The sequence below is a fragment of the Microcaecilia unicolor genome, chromosome 2 (genome assembly GCF_901765095.1).
Source record: "Microcaecilia unicolor chromosome 2, aMicUni1.1, whole genome shotgun sequence".
In the NCBI taxonomy this organism is placed as follows: Eukaryota; Metazoa; Chordata; class Amphibia; order Gymnophiona; family Siphonopidae; genus Microcaecilia; species Microcaecilia unicolor.
This window is the reverse complement of record NC_044032.1, coordinates 350,162,945-350,190,084: the sequence shown is the minus strand read 5'-3', so window position 1 is coordinate 350,190,084 and position 27,140 is coordinate 350,162,945. Positions and strand designations below refer to the sequence as shown.

The following is a 27,140-nucleotide window of genomic DNA, read 5'->3' as shown; positions in this document are numbered from 1 at the left end:
GGTGAGGCCCCATTTAGAGTACGGTGTACAATTCTGGAGACTGCACCTACGGAAAGATATAAATAGGATGGAGTCGGTCCAGAGGGCGGCTACAAAATTGGTAATAGAGTGGCAAGGGGACATAAATTTTACCCATCCCCACAAGAATTTAACCCATCTCCACCCATCCCCGCAAGACTTTAACCTGTCCCCACTCAGTCCCGCAAGAATTTAATGGTACATTAAAAAAAAAAAATTCTGGTTGGCTCTCTGTCTCTCTCTGAGTTCGGGAACAGAAGTTGGAACTTGGAACACTGTGGTGTGCACATGTTAAATTTGTCTCTGATTCACTGGCACTGTATGCTTAGAGGTCACCACATGAACATGAAAGTAGGTCAAGGTGACACCTGATGCTGGTGCCTGTGTCAGAGCTGAGGTCTGCGCATCAGCCCGGGAGCAGAGGATTAATAGTAACATAGTAAGTGACAGCAGATAAAAACCTGAATGGTCCATCCAGTCTACCCAAGTCACACTCATTATCAATTCATGATTAAATCAATGAGTGTGATATTATAAACTTGATTATAGTCTTTCCTTGGTGTTTCTGGGACAAATCATAGAAGTCTATCCAGTCCTATCCTTATGTTCCAACCAACTGCTGGAGCTGCCGTTGAAGCCCACTCCAGTCTATTTGTCTTCTCATTTGTGGGACACAGACAGTAAAAGTCTGTCCAGCCACTGTCCTCATGTTCCAGCCACCGAAGTTGCTGTCTAAGCCCTTTCCAGCCCATCCTAAACCAGATTGCCATATATGAGACACAGACAATACAAGTCTGTCTGGTATCGGCCCTTGTTCATCACAGCCAGAATTGTCATCTAAGTGTCACTCGACACATCCACACACATGCAGGCATTTAAGTTTAGGTTTTTTTATAACTTCCATTTTCTAATTAGAGATATTCTGTGTTCATCTCATGTCTTTTTGAATTCAGTCACCATTTGTGTTTCTACCACCTCCTTAATGGAGACTTTCCGCATCTCTGCTATTAAAGCAAGGAGGAGGAGACAGCACTTAAAGAACTTGGTACTTGGTAAGTGAGAGGCTGGCAGAAGTGCAGTGTACACTTCCATGGGAACCCCCCAGGAACTGTTTCCATCCCACAGAAACCAGCAAGAACTGCTTCCGTCCCCACAGGATCCCCGCAGAACTGCTTCTGTTCCCACGGGAACCTCGCAAACCCCATTCAAGTCTCTAATTGGTAAACGATCTTGGACATAAAACAAATAAGGAAAGGCTTATGAACCTCAACATGTATATGCTGGAAGAGAGGAGGGAAAAAGGAGATATAGCGAATGCTACATACCTGTAGAAGGTATTCTCCGAGGACAGCAGGCTGATTGTTCTCACTGATGGGTGACGTCCACGGCAGCCCCTCCAATCGGAACACGGGCTAGTCCTCGCGCGCCGATGCGCAGCGCGCATGCGCGGCCGTCTTCCCGCCTGAACCGGCTCGTGCCGGCTAGTCTCATATGTAGCAAGACAAAGACAAGGGAAGACACAACTCCAAAGGGGAGGCGGGCGGGTTTGTGAGAACAATCAGCTTGCTGTCCTCGGAGAATACCTTCTACAGGTATGTAGCATTCGCTTTCTCCGAGGACAAGCAGGCTGCTTGTTCTCACTGATGGGGTATCCCTAGCCCCCAAGCTCATTCAAAACAACAAACATGGTCAACTGGACCTCGCAACGGCGAGGACATAACTGAGATTGACCTAACAATTTATGCAACTAACTGAGAGTGTAGCCTGGAACAGAACAAAACATGGGCCTAGGGGGGTGGAGTTGGATTCTAAACCCCGAACAGATTCTGAAGAACTGACTGCCCGAACCGACTGTCGCGTCGGGTATCCTGCTGCAGGCAGTACTGAGATGTGAATGTGTGGACAGATGACCACGTCGCAGCTTTGCAAATCTCTTCAATAGTGGCTGACTTCAAGTGGGCCACCGACGCTGCCATGGCTCTAACATTATGAGCCGTGACATGACCCTCAAGAGCCAGCCCAGCCTGGGCGTAAGTGAAGGAAATGCAATCTGCTAGCCAATTGGATATGGTGTGTTTTCCCACAGCCACTCCCCTCCTGTTGGGATCAAAAGAAACAAACAATTGGGTGGACTGTCTGTTGGGCTGTGTCCGCTCCAGATAGAAGGCCAATGCTCTCTTGCAGTCCAATGTGTGCAGCTGACGTTCAGCAGGGCAGGAATGAGGACGGGGAAAGAATGTTGGCAAGACAATTGACTGGTTCAGATGGAACTCCGACACAACCTTCGGCAAGAACTTAGGGTGAGTGCGGAGGACTACTCTGTTATGATGAAATTTGGTGTAAGGAGCCTGGGCTACCAGGGCCTGCAGCTCACTGACTCTACGAGCTGAAGTAACTGCCACCAAGAAAATGACCTTCCAGGTCAAGTACTTCAGATGGCATGAATTCAGTGGCTCAAAAGGAGGTTTCATCAGCTGGGTGAGAACGACATTGAGATCCCATGACACTATAGGAGATTTGACAGGGGGCTTTGACAAAAGCAACCTCTCATGAAGCGAACAACTAAAGGCTGTCCTGAGATCGGCTTACCTTCCACACGGTAATGGTATGCACTAATTGCGCTAAGGTGAACCCTTACCGAGTTGGTCTTGAGACCAGACTCAGGCAAGTGCAGAAGGTATTCAAGCAGGGTCTGTGTAGGACAAGAGCGAGGATCTAGGGCCTTGCTGTCACATCAGACGGCAAACCTCCTCCATAGAAAGAAGTAACTCCTCTTAGTGGAATCTTTCCTGGAAGCAAGCAAGATGCAGGAGACACCCTCTGACAGACCCAAAGAGGCAAAGTCTACGCTCTCAACATCCAGGCCGTGAGAGCCAGAGACCGGAGGTTGGGATGCAGAAGTGCCCCTTCGTCCTGTGTGATGAGGGTCGGAAAACACTCCAATCTCCACGGTTCTTCGGAAAACAACTCCAGAAGAAGAGAGAACCAGATCTGACGCGGCCAAAACGGAGCAATCAGAATCATGGTGCCTCGGTCTTGCTTGAGTTTCAACAAAGTCTTCCCCACCAGAGGTATGGGAGGATAAGCATACAGCAGACCCTCCCCCCAGTCCAGGAGGAAGGCATCCGATGCCAGTCTGCCGTGGGCCTGAAGCCTGGAACAGAACTGAGGGACTTTGTGGTTGGCTCGAGATGCGAAGAGATCTACCAAGGGGGTGCCCCACACCTGGAAGATCTGTCGCACTACATGGGAATTGAGCGACCACTCGTGAGGTTGCATAATCCTGCTCAACCTGTCGGCCAGACTGTTGTTTACGCCTGCCAGATATGTGGCTTGGAGCACCATGCCGTGACGGCGAGCCCAGAGCCACATGCTGACGGCTTCCTGACACAGGGGGCGAGATCCGGTGCCCCCCTGCTTGTTGATGTAATACATGGTAACCTGGTTGTCTGTCTGAATTTGGATAATTTGGTGGGACAGCCAGTCTCTGAAAGCCTTCAGAGCGTTCCAGACTGCTCGTAACTCCAGGAGATTGATCTGCAGATCGCGTTCCTGGAGGGACCAGCTCCCTTGGGTGTGAAGCCCATCGACATGAGCTCCCCACCCCAGGAGAGACGCATCTGTGGTCAGCACTTTTTGTGGCTGAGGAATTTGGAAAGGACGTCCCAGAGTCAAATTGGACCAAATCGTCCACCAATACAGGGATTTGAGAAAACTCGTGGACAGGTGGATCACGTCTTCTAGACCCCCAGCAGCCTGAAACCACTGGGAGGCTAGGGTCCATTGAGCAGATCTCATGTGAAGGCGGGCCATGGGAGTCACATGAACTGTGGAGGCCATGTGGCCCAGCAATCTCAATATCTGCCGAGCTGTGATCTGCTGGGACGCTCGCACCCGCGAGAAGAGGGACAACAAGTTGTTGGCTCTCGCCTCTGGGAGATAGGCACGAGCCGTCCGAGAATCCAGCAGAGCTCCTATGAATTCGAGTCTCTGCACTGGGAGAAGATGGGACTTTGGATAATTTATCACAAACCCCAGTAGCTCCAGGAGGCGAATAGTCATCTGCATGGACTGTAGAGCTCCTGCCTCGGATGTGTTCTTCACCAGCCAATCGTCGAGATATGGGAACACGTGCACCCCCAGCCTGCGAAGTGCCGCTACTACTACAGCCAAGCACTTCGTGAACACTCTGGGCACAGAGGCGAGCCCAAAGGGTAGCACACAGTACTGGAAGTGACGTGTGCCCAGCTGAAATCGCAGATACTGTCTGTGAGCTGGCAGTATCGGGATGTGCGTGTAGGCGTCCTTCAAGTCCAGAGAGCATAGCCAATCGTTTTCCTGAATCATGGGGAGAAGGGTGCCCAGGGAAAGCATCCTGAACTTTTCCTTGACCAGATATTTGTTCAGGGCCCTTAGGTCTAGGATGGGACGCATCCCCCCTGTTTTCTTTTCCACAAGGAAGTACCTGGAATAGAATCCCAGCCCTTCCTGCCCGGATGGCAGGGGCTCGACCGCATTGGCGCTGAGAAGGGCGGAGAGTTCCTCTGCAAGTACCTGCTTGTGCTGGAAGCTGTAAGACTGAGCTCCCGGTGGACAATTTGGAGGTTTTGAGGCCAAATTGAGGGTGTATCCTTGCCGGACTATTTGGAGAACCCACTGATCGGAGGTTATGAGAGGCCACCTTTGGTGAAAAACTTTCAACCTCCCTCCGACCGGCAGGTCGCCCGGCACTGACACTTGGATGTCGGCTATGCTCTGCTGGAGCCAGTCAAAAGCTCGTCCCTTGCTTTTGCTGGGGAGCCGAGGGGCCTTGCTGAGGCGCACGCTGCTGACGAGAGCGAGCGCGCTGGGGCTTAGCCTGGGCCGCAGGCCGTCGAGAAGGAGGATTGTACCTACGCTTACCAGAAGTGTAGGGAACAGTCTTCCTTCCCCCATAAAAACGTCTACCTGTAGAGATAGAAGCTGAAGGCTGCCGGCGGGAGAACTTGTTGAAAGCGGTATCCCGCTGGTGGAGCTGCTCTACCACCTGTTCGACTTCTCTCCAAAAATATTATCCGCACGGCAAGGCGAGTCCGCAATCCGCTGCTGGATCCTATTCTCCAGGTCGGAGGCACGCAGCCATGAGAGTCTGCGCATCACCACACCTTGAGCAGCGGCCCTGGACGCAACATCAAAGGTGTCATACACCCCTCTGGCCAGGAATTTTCTGCACGCCTTCAGCTGCCTGACCACCTCCTGAAATGGCTTGGCTTGCTCAGGGGGGAGCTTGTCCACCAAGCCCGCCAACTGCCGCACATTGTTCCGCATGTGTATGCTCGTGTACAGCTGGTAAGACTGGATTTTGGCCACGAGCATAGAAGAATGGTAGGCCTTCCTCCCAAAGGAGTCTAAGGTTCTAGAGTACTTGCCCGGGGGCGCCGAAGCATGCTCCCTAGAACTCTTAGCCTTCTTTAGGGCCAAATCCACAACTCCAGAGTCGTGAGGCAACTGAGTGCGCATCAGCTCTGGGTCCCCATGGATCCGGTACTGGGACTCAATCTTCTTGGGAATGTGGGGATTACTTAATGGCTTGGTCCAGTTCGCCAGCAATGTCTTTTTTAGGACATGATGCATGGGTACTGTGGACGCTTCCTTAGGTGGAGAAGGATAGTCCAGGAGCTCAAACATTTCAGCCCTGGGCTTGTCCTCCACAACCACCGGGAAGGGGATGGCCGTAGACATCTCCCGGACAAAGGCCGCGAAAGACAGACTCTCGGGAGGAGAAAGCTGCCTTTCAGGGGAGGGAGTGGGATCCGAAGGAAGGCCATCAGACTCCTCGTCAGAGAAATATCTGATGTCTTCCTCCTCCTCCCACGAGGCCTCACCATTGGTATCAGACAAGTTCACGGACCTGTGTCTGAAGCCGTGCCCGGCTCGACTCCGTGGAACCACGGCCACGGTGTGGGCGTCGATAGGTAGACTCCCTCGCCTGCGCCGGCAAAGCTCCCTCCGCCGACGTCGTCGGGGAGCCTTCCTGGGAGGCGACCGCAGTCGGTACCGCAAGCGGCACCGATGTCGGAGACCTCACCCCGGGCAAGGGGCCAGCCGGCGCCTCACTCGACGGTACCGGTGGCGCAAGCACCCCCGGTACCGGAGGGGAAGGGCGCAACAGCTCTCCCAGGATCTCTGGGAGAACGGCCCGGAGACTCTCGTGTAGAGTGGCTGTAGAGAAAGACATGGAAGCCGATGTAGGTGTCGATGTCAGAGTCTGTTCCGGGCGTGGAGGCTGTTCCGGGCTGTCCAAAGTGGAGCGCATCGACACCTCCTGAACAGAGCGTGAGCGGTCCTCTTGGTGCCGATGCCTACTGGGTGCCGACTCCCTCGGCGACCCAGAGCTCTCGGTACCGATACGGGAAGGAGACCGGTGTCGATGCTTCTTTGACTTTTTCAAACGAAGCATGTCACCGGAGCTTCCCGGCACCGACGAGGAGGACGTAGAATCCAGCCGTCGCTTCCTCGGGGCCGAGGCCGAAGAAGGTCGGTCTCGGGGGGGGCTGTACCGCAGGAGCCCTCAGGGTAGGGGGAGACCCACCCGAAGGCTCACCGCCACCAGCAGGGGAATGGACAGCCCTCACCTGCACTCCAGTCGAAGCACCACCGTCCGACGACATCAGCAGAAGTGGAGGTCCCGGTACCACCGACACCGACTTCCGATGTCTCGGTCCCGATGCAGAGGGTCGATGCCTCGATGCACTCGCGGCCGAGGACGGAGGTCTTGACGCTGTCGACGTCGACGCACTCGATACTCCCGATGCCGACGAAGAGCCCGAGAACAACACGTTCCACTGGGCCAATCTCGCTACCTGAGTCCTTTTCTGTAAAAGGGCGCAAAGACTACAGGCCTGCGGGCGGTGCCCAGCCCCCAGACACTGAAGACACGACGCGTGCCTGTCAGTGAGCGAGATTACCCGGGCGCACTGGGTGCACTTCTTGAAGCAGCTGGGAGACTTCGATGACATGGGCGGAAAAATCACGCCGGCGAAATCAAAACTCGTAATTGCGGTAAGGCACCAAAAAGAGGGGGAGAAAAAATTCGACCCGAGGCCTCAAAAGGGCCTACCCCGAAAACGAAAAGAAACTTAACGGGGCGAAAACTGGAAATACAGGAAGGGGAAAAAGACCGAAAAGGCCTTCTTCCGAAATCCTTTTTCCCTTTTTTTTTTTTTTAACTGGCGAAAAGTCCAAAAAAGACGCGCGAGGTCAACTTAAGGGGCGCGAATGGCGTAATATGACCGTACCGAGCGCGGACAAAAGAAGACTGGCCGGCACGAGCCGGTTCGGGCGGGAAGACGGCAGCGAATGCGCGGTGCGTATCGGCGCGCGAGGACTAGCAAAGGCCTTTGCTAGGAAAGTGTTCCGATTGGAGGAGCTGCCGTGGACGTCACCCATCAGTGAGAACAAGCAGCCTGCTTGTCCTCGGAGAAGATAGAAACATTTAAATATCTCAGGGGCATTAATGTACAGAAAGAGAGCCTTTTTCAAATGAAGGGGCATACGATGAAGTATAGGCTTAGGAGGAATCTAAGAAAATATTCATTTGAGAAAGGGTGGAATGGCCTCCTGGTGGAGGTTGTGGAGACGAGGACTGTGTCAGAGTTTAAGAAAGCATGGGTCATGCATGTGGGATCCCTTAGGAAAAGGAGGAGTTAAGGGTTATGGAGATGAGCAGACTGGATGGGCCAAATGGCCTTTATCTGCCATCATATTTCTGTTTCTACATGGAAATACTTTGGAGGAATATTTTTTCACTCAAAAATAGTTAAGCTCTGGAACTCACTGGAAGAGGATGTGGTAACAGCAGTTAGCGTATCTGAGTTTTAAAAAGGTTTGGACAACTTCATAGAGGAAAAGTCCAGAGTCTGTTATTGAGATGAACATGAAACATAGTAACATAGTAGATGACGGCAGAAAAAGACCTGCACGGTCCATCCAGTCTGCCCAACAAGACAACATATGTGTAAACCTTACCTTGATTTCTACCTGCCTTATTCAGGGCACAGACCGTACAAGTCTGCGCAGCAGTACTTCCCGCCTCCCAACCACCAGTCCCACCTCCCATCACCGGCTTTGGCACAGACCGTATAAGTCTGCTCTCCACTATCCTCGCCTCCCAACCACCAACCCCTCTTTCCCCCACCTGCTCCGCCACCCAATTTCGGCTAAGCTTCTGAGGATCCATTCCTTCTGCACAGGATTCCTTTATGCATATCCCACGCATGTTTGAATTCAGTTACCGTTTTCATCTCCACCACCTCCTGCGGGAGGGCATTCCAAGCATCCACCACCCTCTCCGTGAAAAAATACTTCCTGACATCTTTCCTGAGGCTGCCTCCCTTCAACCTCATTTCATGTCCTCTCGTTCTACCGCCTTCCCATCTCTGGAAAAGATTTGTTTGCGGATTAATACCTTTCAAATATTTGAACGTCTGTATCATATCACCCCTGTTCCTCCTTTCCTCCAGGGTATACATGTTCAGGTCAGCAAGTCTCTCCTCATACGTCTTGGAACGCAAATCCCGTACCATTCTCGTAGCTTTTCTTTGCACCGCTTCCATTTTTTTTTTAACATCCTTCGCAAGGTACGGCCTCCAAAACTGAACACAATACTCCAGGTGGGGCCTGACCAATGACTTGTACAGGGGCATCAACACTTCCTTGCTTCTGCTGATCACACCTCTCTCTATACAGCCTAGCAACCTTCTCGCTACAGCCACCGCCTTGTCACACTGTTTCGTCGCCTTCAGATCCTCGGATACTATCACCCCAAGATCCCTCTTCCCCCTCAGTACCTATCAGACTCTCACCGCCTAACACATAAGTCTCTCTTGGGTTTCTACTCCCTAAGTGCATCACTTTGGATTTCTTCGCATTGAATTTTAATTGCCAAACCTTAGACCATTCTTCTAGCTTCCTCAGATCCTTTTTCATGCTTTCCACTCCCTCCCGGGTGTCCACTCTATTACAAATCTTAGATATCATCCGCAAATAGGCAAACTTTACCTTCTAACAATGTCACTCACAAATATATTGAACAGAATCGGCCCCAGCACTGATCCCTGAGGCACTCCACTACTCACCTTTCCCTCCTCCGAGCGAACTCCATTTACCACCACCCTCTGTCGTCTGTCCGTCAACCAGTTCCTAATCCAGTTCACCACTTCGGGACCCATCTTCAGCCCATTGAGTTTATTTAAGAGCCTCCTGTGGAGAACCATGTCAAAAGCTTTGCTAAAATCTAAGTAGATTACGTCTATAGCACGTCGATGATTTAATTCTCCAGTTACCCAATCAAAAAATTCAATGAGATTCGTTTGGCATGATTTCCCTCTGTTAAAACCATGTTGTCTCGGATCTTGCAACTTATTGGCTTCCAGGAAATTCACTATCCTTTCCTTCAGCATGGCTTCCATTACTTTTCCAATAACCGAAGTGAGGCTTACCGGCCTGTAGTTTCCAGCTTCTTCCCTATCACCACTTTTGTGAAGAGGGACCACCTCCGCCGTTCTCCAATCCCTCTGCTAGATTCAGGACTGGTAGCATGGAATGTTGCTACTAACTGGGTTTCTGCCATGAACTTGTGACCTGGAATAGCCATTGCTGGAAGCAGGATACTGGGCTAGATGAACATTGGTCTGACCCAGTATGGCTATTCTTATGACCCATGATAGCTGATTCTCAACTTAAATGGCTAGCGTGCAAATTTTATCTTCAAACTGAAAAGCTGGATGCACACCAGCACAGATGCCTTCCTCAGTAGCAAAACCCTGGTCAAATAATCCTGAATGAATAGGAATTTTTCCCCTCTCGTAGTCTTATGTTTTCTCGGATCTCAGCATATGGAGAATTTCCATTTTTTGAGCAAAGTTTAGCAATTTTAAAATTTCCACTCTAAGCTGGTTGGAGTGTTTTCCTTGAGAGGACTTACTCTGTGTGCTGTCTCAAAATACAAGGACACCACTGACGCTGCAGGCACTGTCCTATTCATTGATCCAAATAGCCTCTCTGCTCCACATCTCCAACCAATTCTGGGATGTTCAATCTTAAATTATTCCATCTTGAGCAGTTCTCAAGATTATCTAGCTTCTCCTCCACCAAGTAAATCTCAATTGTATGTCAGCTCTTTCCTTTTCTGTAGAGGAAACGGCCTCCTGATTCAATAAGGCTACCCGCTGCCAATGCACTATAAATTCTTTTCCAAAGTTTATCAAATATTAATTGGAACTTTTACCCAGTGCTACCACAACTTCTGCCATTACCTCCACTACGATTTTCTGCCACCCAGGCGTACCCAATTCTGGGTGAAGATGATCCTTGCATGTCCACTCTCTTAGGCTCTTGCATAAGACCTTTCTTCTTCTCTCTTCAGAGCTGGTTTAGTCATCATATCTTTATGGCTGTTCGCACATTACTTAGCCACTGATTTTGCTTTCTATGCTACCCTGTTGAGTTTTTATTGATAGTAGGTGCGACAGTAATGGGGAGTGAAGAAGCCAGGTGGGCCTACGAGCTGACCTCTCCACCTCTTGCTCTAGCTCATCATATGATCTCTTCATCTGTTTCTCTTTATTCAGGGTTACACGCCTCACTGAGTCCAGTTTTTTTCAGTCTTTCACTTCATTTTCTGTCTGAATCTGCTTATAATTTGCAGTTTGCTTTTTTTACTAGGTGATAGTGTGTGTTTCCTACTATAACCATGGTGAAAGATTCTGTCAACATGTAGGTTTTGTGTAGGAATCTGTAGTAGTTCATGTTCTCTTTTCCTAACTGGAGGTGTACTGTTCTACAATATTTGCAGTGCTGACTTTTCATAGGTAGAGTTTATGCCATTTGAGTTCCTGGACTGGTGCTACTATTATATGGCAAGCTTCTGAAGAGTCCATTTGCTGGGTTTTGTGTTATTTCACATAGTGGAGAGACAATGAGTGTTTAGGGTGAGGAGAGGAAAGGAAATGATGACGGGAGAGTAACAGGTGTGGGAGGAAAAGATAAAGGGGAAAGAATGCCTGGAGGAGGAGAGATGTAGAGAGGAGAAAGGGAGTGCCAGAGGGGGTTCGAGGGTGAGATAGATGGAGTGACAGAGGATGACAGGGAAAGCGTGCAAGGAGAAGAGAAAGGAGAGAGAGGGTGTGTGTGTGCTGGGAGGGGGAAGGTGAAAGACTGGAGATAAAAAGGGTAGAGGCTAAGGAAGTGGAGCAAAAAAATGGAAGAAGGAAGGGGGATAGGAGAGAGGAAAAAGAGCTAGCAGAAGGGTGGGAAGGGGCAGAAACAGAGAGGGAGGATGTTGTGGAGGAAGAGATGAATGAGAGGAAGGATGAGGAACAGAGATGGAGAGGAAGAAGGTAAGTGGGGAAGCAAGGGCTCTGTGTTTGACAGCAGGAGGAGGAGAAAAGGATGAAAAGTATAAATAGTATAATGGGAAACAAGGACAAAATAAAAACAAAAGAATGGAACGTATAAAATAAGAAAAAAAAAAGATGGGAACATGATGGAAAATCTACAGGAAATGCTGAAAGAATAAAATGAATAATTAAACTAAAAAAAACTTAAAATCAGAAAGAAGAGGAAGTGTGGAAAAAGAAAAATTAATAAGGAAAGGCTAGAGAAAAGAAAAAGCTAAATAAAAATAAAAAGTGGAAGAAATACAAAGATATGAAAAAAGTTATTTTATCAACATGCTGCAGCTACAGCTGCAAAGGTGTGTGTGAAAAGCAGCATGCATGTTTGGGGAAGGAAGAGAACACTCATCAATGCCCATCTGATGGGAGGGGGAGAAAATTCATTCCCCGCCCCTCTCCCCCCACCACCACTTATCTGAGTTCCCACCTCCCCCCCCCCCCCCCCCAAAAAAAAAAAAACCCAAAAACAAAGCAGGCAAAAACAAGTATATAGATTAAGGAAACAACAAAATACATCCTACTTCTCTAGAATCATCACAATTTGCATTTGCTAACTTATAATGTTTTTATTTCCCTTTTGATATATATAGAAAACATTCTATTAATATTGTGATGCTAAATATTGCTTCTGATAAACATGAAAAAATTCAAAATGGAGAAACACATTCACTGATGGGCCAATGATCAGAAGCAAATGCAGGTGCTAGAGGCTATTAGTGCCATACTAGCACCTGCATTTGCTACCGCCCCATAATTAGAGCCCCTGAGCACGTGAAACGCACTCGCAGGCTCTCACCACAACTAGCATGCAAATGCATGCTAAACAGGGCTCAGCACAAGTAGCATACATATGCATGCTAAACATATTCCTCCCCAATGATCAGCGAGCCAAACACTGGTGCACTGTTCGCAGCAAACCCTACACCAGCTGGGAGCTGGTGTTAGGGTTTGCAGACCATTGGGGAGGAATGGTGAGCCCTGTCCAGAATGCTTTTGCATGCTAGCAGACCCCCCATTCCCCCCCCCAGTGCAGCCCCCATCCAGAAGCAGGAACTCTGACCCCTCCCCCCCTCCAAGCTAGCGACACAGGGGCTGGAGGTCTAGCGGACCTCCAGTGCCTGCGACCCCCAACACTTCACAGAGGCTGAAGATCTGGTGGATCTCCAGCCCCCTAACCTCCCTTTCACCCCCCCCCCAAAAAAGCTCTGGTGGCCGCAAATCAAGCCCCCCCAACCTGATGGTCTAGTGGCCCTCTTCCCCTCCCCCCCCCCCGTACCTTTGTTGGAGGAGGGAGGTAGTATATGGTGTGAAACACCGACCAGGACGCACTGGGCAGGGCCGGGCGCCATCATTTTCAAGGTGGTGCTACTGCAAGAGTAGGGAGTGTACTACTCTCCCTCTTCCAACAAAGGTATGGGGGGCAGAGAAGAGGACCACTACACCACCAGGGGATGCAGGGGGGGGGGTTGGAGGGGGCTGCAGATCCTCTGCCAGCGAGTTCCAGAGATTAACTATTCTATGAGTGAAAGAACTTGGGACAGCGCAGGGCTTTCGATCATTTGGGCATGAGAGCAGCCAGCTTTATCTAAAAACTGACAACTGTCCTATCTATATAGTCTTTTTAATCACAGCTAGTATGCAACAAACTATGGCATACCTCTTGCAATCTAGAGGTGCTCAGTCAGCACAATTTAAAATTCCATACTGGGGATCATAGTATTTGCTTAGCTGTGTAACTGAAGATTAATGAAAATAAAGACCAGGCCTAGTGGTTGGAGCACCGGTCTTGCAATCCAGAGGTGGCCGGTTCAAATCCCGCTGCTGCTCCTTGTGATCTTGGGCAAGTCACTTAACCCTCCATTGCCTCAGGTACAAAAACTTAGGTTATGAGCCCTCCTGGGAGAGAGAACTATCCAGAGAACCTGAATGTAACTCACCTTGAACTACTACTGAAAAAGGTGTGAGCAAAATCTAAATAAATAACTCGAATCTGTTTGACTCTAATGATGGAGGCCAAAATATGCTTAGAGAATACAGACTTTAATTAAGATTATCCACATCTAAAATGTTTTAGATTCCTGAAAGTCTTTAAAAATCTGAATTATCCTTACCTGAGGATGGTTTTTCCATACATCGTACATAACTCGCAAAACATGTAGCTTCCCCTCATCGCTTTCAGCTAATGTCTTGAAGACTTCATGAAACCTTTCCGAAAAACAACAAAAAATCCATTAAAAACAAATACTGGAGTCAGTACTTTTGATTCATATCCTTGCTTTAGGTGGCTGGAACTGGTCCTTAAAAAAAAGTTATACCTTAACGTGGGAAGAATAATTTTCTAAATCATTTGACACAAACTAGTAGTCTACAAACTGGACAAAAGTATTTTTTGGGTTCTTTAACACACAAACTTAGCTGTATTTAAAGGAAACATTTCAAGGTCTATGCCTTGGAACACACACACAAAAGAAATCTAGGATAATCTCCAATATAGTTAACTTGATAGACACATTATAAAACCTGAATTTATGAGCATGCTTTCTGCCGACAGCATTGCAATCTCTTGTTTACAATTATCTGATAGATTTCATGACTGCATTTTTGTTCAATTTCACGTTTCTTTCCTTCAATTATATATATTTTTTGGGGTATGGCTGCATGTGTGTTTTCACTGTTGAGTTTTATATATTTGTTGACCACTGCCTTGAACCCTTGAGAATTAGCAACATAGAAATTCAAACTATATATGATACACAGATTTTTTTTCCAAACTTATACTCATTTTCCATAAAAAGTTCTACTTGCACAAAAGCAGGTGCGACAAGTCACAAGTACTTTTGACTACAGCAGTTTTCAAAAGGGTAAGTAGTGTACTGGAGGAGTAGCCTAATGGTTAGTGTAGTGGCCTGAGAACTGCAGCTCCCTTGTGACTCTGGGCAAGCCACATCACCTTCCATTGCCCCACGTACAAAATAAAGTACCTGTATATAAATAAGTAAATCACTTTGATTTTAACTAAGAAAAGACTGTATATGAAATCCCATCCCCTAGTGCAATCAACGTGCTACAATTTTAATGTGTATTAAAACTTTTAACTATGTTAATGCCTGGCTCACCTATTTTTCCCACTCACCAGCACCATCCAAGCATGGCCGCATCAGTTTCTCTTTACTCCCCACCCCTCCTTATTTACTGATATGATTTGATTTGCTTACTTTATTTATTTTTTGTCTATTAGATTGTAAGCTCTTTGAGCAGGGACTGTCTTTCTTCTATGTTTGTACAGCGCTGCGTATGCCTTGTAGCGCTATAGAAATGCTAAATAGTAGTAGTAGTAGTAGTGCTGCTATTTCTGGTTTGCACAACTGTGGGACAGCAGCAACAGCAGGAAGGTAGGCGTGGGGAGGCTTCCTTGTACGCATGTGCAATGTAGTCTCCCAGCATCTGCCTACTTTCTCTTGCTGCTGCTGTCCCACAGTTGTGCAAACCAAGATAGGCAGCAGCCCAGCCAAAACAAGGAGGGATGGGGAGGTAAGAGAGACAGACGCAGCCATTCTTGAATGGTGCTGATGGTGGGGACTGGAGGAGAAATGGGTCCCATGATGAATGGTAGTGGTGGGGATAGGGGCAGAGATGGTGCCATACTGGATGGTTAGGATGCGGGGGAGAGAGAGAGAACCATGTTGGATGATGATGGTGGTGAGGACTGGAGGAAAGATGGAGTAATGCTGGATGGTGGTGTTAATAAGAGGAGAGGAGATGGAATGATACTGGAATGGGGGTGGTCAGAGAGAGAGGTGGGGTGATACAGGATGACGGTGGTGTGTAGGGGAGATATGGGGCAATACTGGGTGGTGGGGGGGAAGGGGATAAGCAGCTCTAGAATCTAGTAAATATAAAGATTATTGATGCTCTATAAATATATCCTCTGTCACATCAGCTGTATACAGTAATCCTGTGACATATATGTGTTTATCAGCACAGCACATCAGGCAAAGAAAGTTCACTATGAAGTAACAAAAACGGTCAAAGTAGTAGGGAAGGGATATAGACCAGCCAAACACGAGAGTCCAGAGGTTGATTGCAGTGGCGTTTATTGAGAAATAAGATACATACAGACTCAACACAGACTGTGTTTCGGCAACAAACTTGCCTGCCTCAGGTGACTATTTTCCTGAGCTTACAAGTGCGAACACTGCGTTACTTGTTTCAAAATAGCCAAACTAGATGTTTGGTATGATGGTTTTCAAAGCAGCTGAAACAAAAATATTTTTTACAAAAGATACTTGACTCCTGAGGCAGGCAATTTTGTTGCAGAAACACGGTCTGTGTTGAGCCTATATGTATCTTGTTTCTCAAAAAACTTCACTGCAATCAACCTCTGGACTCTTCTGTTTGGCTGGCCTATAGCCCTTCCCTACTACTATTGGCCATTTATATGTGTTTATGTCATATTTTCTTATTTCATATTTTAGGTCTGAAGAATTGCATAGGTCTCTAACGCCTGATCAATTGTGGTCTTTTCTACTGAGGATACCCAAAATTGTAGAAAATATGATTACAGGGAAATACTAAGTTTCACTTACACTTATTTGTGTCGCAACATAGAGAACGCTGTGCACCAAACTACAGGACGCTATCCAAAATGTAACTGCTCAGAAGCTACACTGGGTCACATGTTTTGGACTTGTCCACAGGTCGTCCTTTTTTGGACTAGGTTATTGACCCACATTCGATAACTTTGGTATTGTTTACTGCCTCATAGTCCACTCCTAACTTTTTGCTGTTTATCCCTCAGGCTTGTCTTTTTCACCAGGGCTTAAGGCATTTATACAGCATATGTTTTTATTTGCCCTTAAGACTATCCTTTCCTCTTGGCTACACCTTGCTGGTCTTCAAATTTTCACACTGGTGGGCTTTTATTATTTCCCAGATGCATACAGAGCAAATGGCGGTTTGGGATTTGTCTCATGATGCTGGTAAGCACTTTCAGGCCACTTGGGAACTTTTCCTGCAAGGGCACAAAGTTCTCTGTTTAATATCTAATGTGAAATGTGGTGTTTCTTCCATGCTTAGTTCACTACAGTTTCTTCCTTACTTGAGTACAAAGAGAAGCAGCATAGTAAATGACAGCAGATAAAGACCTGAACGGTCCATCCAGTCTGCCCAACAAGATAAACTCATTTCACATGGTATGTGATACTTTATATGTATACCTGAGTTTGATTTGTCCTTGCCACTCTCAGGGCACAGACCGTGGAAGTCTGCCCAGCACTGATCATATACTAAACGTTCTGAAGCTAACGTCGAAGCCCCTTAAAATTTACACTCAAGCCCATCCATATCTATTCAGTCATGATCAAAGGAGAGAAGGGGGGGGGGGGAGAAGGGGGGGGCAAAGGGTGGGAGGGTTATGAAATTTTGAAATACAGAAATTAGCCATGTCTTTGTTAAAATTGTTTGTTCTTGTCTACCACTGTACTTTTGGCTATTAATAAAAATCATTGAAACATAAAAATGTGGATTTTATTTCCCCAATTGCTAACCATCCAAATATAGCTTATATGGTAATCATGATTAATCGCTGCAGCACAACGCAAATTAATCAAGATTAAAAATTTTAATCTTCCCGCAGCCCTAGTATGTACATTCTCTTTGAAATGTGGTGCAAATTCTGCACACAAAGCAGTAAACGTTTGCACCAAAGTGGACAGCCTGAAAGAGGCCCCCAATAAAAGGCAGTAATGCACGAATCTGTGAAATGACTAAACAGGCTCCAATATACAAGAACTTACTGTGCAGTGCCTTACAAAGATCCCCAATTTGATCTCCAAGTCAGGTCGTACACTCTTTAAGGGGTCGTTTTACTATGCTGCAGTAAAAACTGTCCTGCGATAGTGCGTTTTAGCGTGCGCTGGGCCATTTTTTTTTACCACGGCTGGGAAAAAGGCTTTTTTTTTTTTTTTTTTTTTAAACGGGGGCAGTAAATGGCCATGCACTAGAATTAAAAGTAGCGCACAGCTATTTACTGCCCGAGCCATTACCGCCACCCATTGATCTAGTGGTAAGGGCTCACATATCACATGCGCAGTGCCAATGGTTAAATTTCAAAACAGGTGCATAGAAAGCTTTCACCTTTTGTCTAAATAGCAAACACGTCAACAATCAAATCTCTGCAGGGAAGCTATTGAAGACTGTGGATCCAGCAACCTTGAATACAGGAGGGCTGACTGGAGTACATGAGTGAAAGATCCAGTACAAGACCTGTCCCTGGGACTTCTCAACATATTTCAGCTAACAGTATGTCAGTGTCTGGAGAAGGGTGGTACAATACCATGTAATGTTTCACATAGAATCGCAATCAGCTTAAGTTTAGTATGTACTGCCATAGGTATCCAATGTAAACACAATGTAACTAGGTGTTACATGTTTAAAATAATTACAACCTAATACATTGAATTTTGAACCAATCCAACATAAAAATGTCAATATTCAATTATTACCCTACCATCAATTGCATCGTTATACAAAAAAACAAAAACAAAAAATGCAGTAGATAAATATGGCTTCAATCTCTATAGTAAAAACAATCTGAAAAAAACAAACAAAAACTTCAAGACTTGCCTCATCTGCAATTTCATTGTCAAATTTAAATTCAAAGTTATACCTGAAAATCAATCTGACTCTTATTGGGAATAACAAAATTCAAAGATCAACGGAGATGGCAACATTAACATTGGGGAAAAATATCCAAAAAAATATAGTCAAAACAATCTTTCCCACTCTGTTTTTCTGTAGAAGTTCCAAAAATATTTTAAATTATCTTTTCACTCATTTATTTGCTCTGAAATCGAATGGTATGGTTTTGATTATAGTTTTGATTGTTAGTCAACACATCGTTATATATATTTTTGCTGGTCTACATCATTATATTACTACCTGTTCACTGAATTTTGGTAACCTTTAGAAGCACATGTGGGCATCTGATTTTTTGAATGCTGTTTTGATTGAAACCAATGGCCAGAGTCAACTTTTCCAGAGGGAGGGACAAACTACTGTGGTGATATCTTGGAGTTTGAGATTGCAATGTTCAATGAAGAATGTTTTTGAAATGTGATCTGTATTCCAAAATTGTTTTAGAAATTGAGCCAAAATGGGTCAAGTGAGTCAGGTCCCCCCCCCCCCCCCCAAAGAGGATAACTTTTCAGAAGTTTAAAGTTAAGATCTGAGCATATATAGCCCTTCCTGCACAATGATCTTCTCAGCTTCTCAGTTCCAAAGTTCAAAACATTAAGAAACTGTCAGGGAGGTGGGAAGAACTGTGTGTAAACCTGATCAATCCTGCTGTCAACAGAAAACATGTGTTACAGAGTAAGCAACTATGCTTTTTCTATCACTAGTAGGACTGAGTCAGGCATACAAGTTGGTAGTTCCTAAAATCACATCTTTATACAACGTCCCAACACTTGTAGCAATCCCCATTAAAAAAAAAAGTGGTTTACTGTATCATACAGAAACTAAGGAACCTTACTGAGGACAGCTTCACTGAAGGCAGTTTCTTATTGAGGCCAGACCCAAGTAATGCAAAGTAAAAATGTGAAGCACATGGCTTTACAGACTGCATCTTATGAAACAGACTTTAGGAGAGCCACTGTGGTTGCTATGGCTCTGATTTGGCTCAGTAGAGTATTTGTTTATTCATAACAAGAACAGATGTGGGATGCTAGCCAGTTTGCTTGAGTTCTTTTGACAATTGTTGGTTATCAAAGAGACAAAACGTTGCACAGATTTCCTAATTCAGTTTTTTTGAGGTAGTGTGTGAGGACCTGTTTACTGCTGACTGTGGAGGGCTCTAGTGTGGGAGTTCATAAAAGTACTTTGTTGAGATGGAAAAGTGTGAATGGCTTATAAATCACCAGTACTTGGATTTCACTTGCTCCTCTAGCAGAGGTAACAGCTAATAGAAGACCACTGGAGAGGTCTGTAGCCCATCTGTATATTCCTCCCAGCATTTTTAAGGGTAACTCCCAGGTCCACACTGAACCAACTCAAGCCCCCCCCCCCCCCCCACTCCTGCTACTCTAAGCTCTATCCAGCCACTTACCAGAAGGCTATCATCATATATCTCCAAAGGTTTATATTTTCCATTCTCTATTTCCTCTGGCTTCCTATGAGGCAGGAGTGTAGCCAGCTCTCGGCGGGAGAGGGGTCCAGAGCCCAAGGTGGGGGGGGGGGGGGGGGGAGCACATTTTAGCCCGCCTCCCCCAGCTGCCAATCCCCCCCTGCCACCGAACCCCCCCCCCCCCCCCCCCCAGGTACCTTTGCTGGCAGGGATCCCCAACCCCCGCCAGCCTTAGTCTTCTTCAGTGCCGGTCTCCGGCGTGTTTGCTGATCTGTGCTGCGAGTCCTGTGTTTCACTTAAAGGAATGTGCAGGACGTAAAGTGAGCTGGGAATCCTGGGACAAAAATAAAAAAGTCAAGAGCCAAGAACTGGAAGAATCAGAAGCTGACTTTTAGGCCGGCATCCCCAAGAAAAGAGTCAGTGCGATGAAGACCTTCACCCCCACAAATCCAGCACACTCCACAGACTCTGCTGTGGGAACCACACTTTCCACAGACTCTGCTGTGGGAACCACACTTTCTCACTTATTCCAGATGTGGGAAGAGAGGCCTCATAACCAGAGATCGGCAAGAGCCGGACAAAGAGGTTGTGGACATGAAAGTGGTCACTCCATGCTCTTGCAACTTTGTGAAGGCCTCTCAACCCAAGAGCAGAAACCGTGTAAAGGAAGTAGAATTGAATGGGAACCCCTATCAGGGCCTGATAAGACTCCAGCAGCCTCAAGACCATCGTTTGGAGAGAAATAGTTACCCAACTGCAAGTGAACTATAAGTGGACTGTGACATTATTGTATGTGCATGAGGACCAGAGACAGCATCCTATGGTTCACGTATACCTCAAGACCCCAGTCGGATAAGCTCAGATGGAGGTGGTGGTCTTGCCAATGCTTCCCTAGCCAGTTGTTATGGACCGGGATTTCCCAAAATTTGGAACAGTCTGGGCTCAGCTAACCACTGGCCCAAAGAAGGATTTGTCCACTTTTCCCGAGATTTTCTCTTTGGAGGACCCCAAATTATATACAGAGAATCAAGCTACCAAAACCCCGCCAACAGAGGTGGTTGGAAAAATTGTGCTGCCCTCGCGGTGGGAGTTGGTGAGGACCCAGGGTCAGGAGAAGATTTATAAATAGTTTACCCAGGTGGAATGGGGAAGGGGCCCCAGGAGATTTTAAGAGGGCTCAGGCAGAGGATGAATATCTTGAGAGGCCTGGGTCAAAATTATAATGGTACATGGAAATCTCATGGGCGATCATGACCCCCCTAAGGTAACTCATCTGTATTCTATAGTAAAAGAATGATCTATTGTATAGGGTGACCAAGGGAGCCCTGGAGGGAGAGGAAGTAAAGCATTTGTTAGTTCCACACTCTTATCGCAGGCAACTCATGCAGTTAGTCAATATTAGGAGGTCACTTGGGGAAGGAGAAAACCCGGGAACAGATTCTGGCCTAGTGTGTTTAAACAAGTAAACCCAGCTGAGTAGCCCTGCAAGGGTTCCACCTGCCCCTCTTGTGCCTATGCCCATCGTTGATACTCCACTTACCAAGTGGCTGTGGCTTGCCAGGTGCCCTTGGCCTGGATTGGCCACTGTCGTGGACAGGATGCTGGGCTCGATGGACCCTTGGTCTTTTCCCAGTATGGCATTACTTATGTACTTATGAGTGGGGCCACTGGAATGAACAATGTGTGGCAACAAGTACATTTTAGTCATTTTGGATTATGCTATGTGCTACCCAGAAGCCATTGAACTGCGTAATATGAACATTACCCTTGTGGCCAATGCTCTATGGGAGGTCTTCTCCCACATGGGGATCCCTGCTCAGATACTGACTTACTAAGGCATCATTTTTAAGTCCCAAGTCATGAAACAAGTGTGTGCCCTGCTAAATGTATCCTCACAAACAGATGGTCTGGTGGAACACTGTAAAGTTCCGCCACTCTGCTCGTTTTTACCATGCCAGTCCCCTCCTCCGCTCTGAGTACTGGCTTCCTGTCTCCACACGTATCAAATTCAAGGTTCTCTGTCTTGTGTTTAAGTCCCGTCTTCCCCTGGCTCCAGCTTATCTTTCCTCCCTCTGCCCCTGGCTCCAGCTTATCTTTCCTCCCTCCTCATGTTCCTCAAGCTTTCTCCATTCCTCTTCCAGTAATCTGCTTGTTATCCCCTCTTTGTCTTCCTTTCGTCTATCAATATCTCATGGAACTAGTTTCAGTTTTCTAGGGCCTTCTTTTTAGAATTCTCTACCACCTCAAATCCACTTGGAACCCGCTTACCCCAAAGTTCTACCCAAAGTACTACTCATAGTAACATAACATAGTAGATAACGGCAGAAAAAGACCTGTACGGTCCATCCAATCTGCCCAACAAGACAACTCATATGTGCTACTTTTTGTGTATACCCTACTTTGATTTGTACCTGTGCTCTTCAGGGCACAGACCGTGTAAGTCTGCCCAGCACTATCCCAGCCTCCCAACCACCAGCTCTGGCACAGACCGTATAAGTTTGCCCAGCACTATCCCCGCCTCCCAACCACCAGCTCTGGCACAGACCGTATAAGTTTGCCCAGCACTATCCCCGCCTCCCACCACTGGCTCTGGCACAGACCGTATAAGTTTGCCCAGCACTATCCCCGCCTCCCAACCACCAGCCTATCTGTTCACAGAGTCCTTTGGTACATTCTCCTAGCCCTGTCTCTCCCCCTTTTGTCTCCTCCCCGACTCATTTTAATTGTTAACCAAATGTAAACCGCATAGTTGCCTCCATGGATCACTTACGGTATATCAAACGCTGGAAGTAAAATAAATTAAATTAATAAGACTCTCAAGCAAATGCTGATGAAGTTTGTGGCAGAAGATGGGAAGAACTGGGACACCCTGCTCCCATATATACTGTTTGCCATCCAGGAGGTGCCCTGGAGTTCAACAGGATTCCCTCCATTTGAAATGTTATATGGCTAGAGACCTAGGGGAATCCTCAATGTGGTTTGAGAAGCCTGAGAGGAGGAGCCTAGCCCAGGAAGCAATTTAGTTGAATACATAATCAACATGCAGGAAAAGCCGAAGAAAGCAAGTGAGTCAGCTAAACTCTACTTAGAGAAGGCTTAGGTAGGGCAAGCCAGAGCTTACAACTGGAGGGCCGTGCAGAGAACCTTCCAGCCAGGGGACAGTCTTAGTCCTTCTGCTGTCATCAGAAAGCAAACTGCTTTGCAAATGGCAAGGGCTGTAAAAAAATAATAGAAAATACAGGACCTATCAACTACAGGGCTGCCCAACCAAACAAAAGAAATAAGGCAAAGATTTTCCACATTAATTTATTAAAAGAAGTGGGTCACGGTGACTGCGCCACTGGTCCAAATAGATGATGTAGGTCCAGAGGTACCAGCACAGCTGGAGACCTTTCAAGTCCCATTTGGTGAGCAGCTTTCACCATTACAGAAAGCCGACCTGGAACAAACAGTTAGTCCACCAGAACCAGGATGTCTTTTTCAATGTGCCGGCCCTGACCCACCTTGCAACCCATGTCGTCTTCACTGAACCAGGAGTGATGGTTCAGCAACACCCATACTGGATTCCAGAAGTCCATCAACAGGTGGCAGTGAAAGAAATAGCAGAGATGCTAGACAGGGGGTTATTGAAGAATCCATCAGTAACTGATCATCAGCCATTGTGCTGGTACCTATACCCGATGGGAGCCTCTGGTTCTGCATGTAGGCTTCCGTAAGGCGAATGAGATCTCCAAACTGGAGGCTTACCCAATGCCAAGAGTCAAACTCATTGAGAGGCTGGGAGGAGCCTGGTTCATGTCGACCCTAGACCTGACCCAAAAGATATTGGCAGGTACCCCTTACGCCGGCTGCCAGGGAGAAGACATCCTTTTCTAGGCCCCCAGGTCTATTCCATTTCACAGTATTACCTTTTGGCCTTCATGGAGCTCCAGCTACCTTCCAATGCCTTTTTTAACCGTCTACTTAAGCCGCATGGTGACTTAGACGACATTGTCATATATAGTAAGGACTGGAAAACCCACCTCATCCAGGTAGCAGTAGTACTGAATAGTTTACGGACCGCTGGGTTGACTGCAAATCCTAACAAGCGCTTCCTGTGAGGATAGGAGGTCCAATACCTGGGGTACTGTCAGGAAAAGACAAGTGAAACCCCAGGTCTGGAAGGTAGAAGTGATGACACAAGTGCTGGTACCCCAGACTAAGAAGCAGGTGTGAGCCTTCCTGGGGCTCATTGGGTACTACCGCTGATCTATCCCAGGATTTGCTAAGAAGGTGGAACCACTGACCTGCCTCCTGCAGAAGAAAGTCCTTGAGAAGGTACAATGGACGTTGGACCTGGTTTCCAGACCCTGAAGGAGGACATGTGCTCGAAGCCAGTGTGGGTCAGCCCTGACTGTAACAAACCCTCTGCAGTGCAGACGGATGCATCCGATATTGGGCTCAGGGATGACTTGGCTCTAGAAGCGGATGGTAAGAACACCCTGTGACTTACATTAGCTGTGAGCAGTTTCCTAGGAAGAGGAACGATGCTATAGTTGAAAAGGAAGCCCTAGCTATTGAGTCTTACAGATGGTTCCAGAATTATCTGCTGGGATGTCACATCTTACTCATTATGGACCTTAAAACCCAAGTGGATGGCTCGCCACTAAGAGATAAATGCCTGCATCATGTCGTGGTCTCTCAACCTCCATCCCTTCAGTTTTGAGGTCTCTTACCTCTGACTTAAAGATATTAAAAAAAAAAAAAAAACAAACACTGTTAGATACACCCTCCACAAAACAAATAGTGAAAAATATGAACAAAATCGTTCATATTTCCCTACTTCTGACCACTAAACCTATTTTGCTCTTCTTTCTCAATGACTTACCTAAATTTTTCTCTCAGTTTACACAAAGAAAATGTAATTTAAGATCTTCTACATCAAATTTAGATATATGCTATTAATCTTCAACTTAAATACCAGTTACAGTCCCACTTCACAAAATATGTGTGTATATGAACATCTGCCAACACTCAGAACATATGAGAGCACAGCACAAAACCAGAAATCAAATTCTCCTCCACTTACGAGACAAAGCAAGACAACTGCAGTAAGAGGGTGAAACAGTAATTCAGGTTTATCATTTGCATTTAAAACCTTACATTTAATCAGTCAATACATTATACATACAGGCCACAGGCTGTCCAGATGGGTTATTTTGCAGGGCATGTTTGCTAATATCTTCATAAATTAAAGATACTTTAGAGAGCACCCTGCAAACAGAACTAAAAAAAGAATCTTACTTTGCCAGAGCACTGAAGGAATGGCTGAAGGACTTGGCTGCCAAATGAAGCAAAGTCTGTACAAAAACTTCTATTTTAAGGGGGTTGAAACTGAACCTTTCATCTGGAAAAGAATTAGAAGGAAGAGTAAGTAAATGGGCAAACTACAAGAATAAAAAGCCATTAAAATTTCAATTCCTACAAAGGAATTTTTAAATATTTCATAATATCAATTGATCAGAATTAAGAACTGAAAACCAGAGAACCCCCGTGAAAAACTGAAAACAATAAATTATTTAGACCATTTTTCTGTAAGCATAACATTTTTCCCTCACCTGGTTTCTTATTTGCTCCCCCCTCCCCCCCCACACACACAAAAAAAAGTCACAACTGTTCAAACCAAGCACTGAAGGAAAGATAAAGCTATCAGATTGGTCTTCACTACACAGCAAAATAGAACTATAATACTAACAATGCAGACTTCTACACTGCCACAACCCGGGGCTCAGGGAGGTTTACAATAATAATTGATATCTTAAACATACAAAATATTTAAAAATTTTGCGTTAAAATGTTTAAAAAAGAAAACTGTTCCAACAGAAACAGATTATATCAACATATAAAAACAGATCAAAATTACAGTTGCTACATTTTCCTGTGCAAAATACAGTACTTCAAAGCAGAACTCAAAAAATGACTAATTCAGTCAGCAGAATACGAGGGCAAAAGTAAACTTGATCCAGATAAATTCTGGAAACAGATATCATCTTTATTAAGCACGTCCAATCACTTGCTAGATTATATGTTATCTAGCTGGAACCATCAAATTATAAGTTCTATTTCAATATATTTTTATTTTACATGTATAGAGTTAACATAAATGTTTAGGTAATATCCTAGATTGACTAACAGGAAAAATAAAATTTAGTTAGGAAAAATATCTGTTAACTTTGTCCACATACTTAGATCCAAGTACCAGGAAACATGAAAAAATAAAAGGAAAAAATATTATAAACACTTGCAGCCGATATACAGCATAATCAATTATTAGATGCAACCAAGGTGCCCCTAGTAACCTCAAAAAAACATAATTATTTGAGTTTCAAGACACTAAACACCTACAAGGGAATTTCAAGACAAAAACCACCTAAGTTAAAAATTCTAGGTTTTAAAGCCAAGAATTCTTTCCTTCTTTTTTTTGTGTTTCCCTTGCTAAATCAGGAAAAATTTGGATTTTAGATCCCAAAAAGACTGCATTTATATGGCGAAAATAAGTTCGGAAAATATTATTTCTGTCTGGCTCTAAAACAAAAGTTACTAGAAGGGTTGTCCGTTCCATTATTACTTCTAAGGCACTTTCCAGAAATTCAGTCAAATTTAAATCAGATTGAAGTTGCTCAGTGGATCTAGAAGTTCCCGTGATATATTGGGCTCTGACTATGGGTGGATAGCTCTCAGTCGGTATTCCCAGTATTTCACCAAAATATTTTCTTAGCCTATCAAGGGCTGGGATAAGTGGTGACTTAGGAAAATTTAAAAACCTCAAGTTATTCTTTCTTCCTTGATTTTCCAGATACTCAAGCTTACAACTTGCACATCTCTATCCTTGGTAGCTACTGAAGCAAAACTCTGTAAACGGACAACATCCCCTTCCAATAAATCAGTTCTAGGCACATGGTCTTCAATTTTGTCAGACAGAATTTGATATGATTGTTTCAATTCCACAATCTCTCCTTTTGAAAGAGTTATCTGAAGAAGGGTGGAATTCAAACCCTGAATCACATCCCATAACAATTCCAATGTTACCAAAGCAGGTCTCTCTAAGTCTCCGTTACTTCTGGAAGCAAGGCCCTGGGTAGGAGAGGGAAGCAGTAAAACCTGGCTCTCTTCTGATGGTTAATCTTCCCGGGGTTCACATAGCAACGTGTCCTCCTTGCTCAACAGGGGAAGCCTGTCCCTCCTCAGGCACTTCTACACACTGTGACCCCGTCGGCACATAACTGATTCCTGGTCTTGGAGGAGCTGTGAAAGAGGAAGGGCTTAGTGAAACTTCCTCAATGCTGCGGTCCGCCTCAAAAGTTGCAGATTCCGTCGAAGTGGGGACCGGCTCTCCCAACCTCCGAACTCCAAAACTTTCCAGCGTGGTTTGCCGGGCGGTAGGGGGTTCCACAAGACTCGAAGAGGTTATATCTCGGGTTTCCCCTTCCTTTCCCCATTTCCAATGCAGGGAAAATTCCCGACAATGATTCACTCACTGGTGTTCAGGAGCTCAGAAAGCCACGTCTGCTCCAGTCGCCATCTTG

At 46.0% G+C, this 27,140-nt stretch overlaps 1 protein-coding gene across 2 annotated transcripts in view; it reads right to left on the bottom strand.

The window, feature by feature from the left end:
• NCBP1 (nuclear cap binding protein subunit 1) overlaps positions 1–27,140 on the bottom strand; it is a 293,702-nt gene that overhangs the window by 38,507 nt on the left and 228,055 nt on the right. For both annotated transcript variants that reach the window (XM_030194457.1, XM_030194458.1), the window contains 2 exons: positions 24,859–24,961; positions 13,565–13,658 (listed from right to left, as the gene is read on the bottom strand). In XM_030194457.1, the coding sequence (XP_030050317.1) occupies positions 13,565–13,658; positions 24,859–24,961 (197 nt within the window). The remainder of the gene's footprint in view (positions 1–13,564; positions 13,659–24,858; positions 24,962–27,140) is intronic.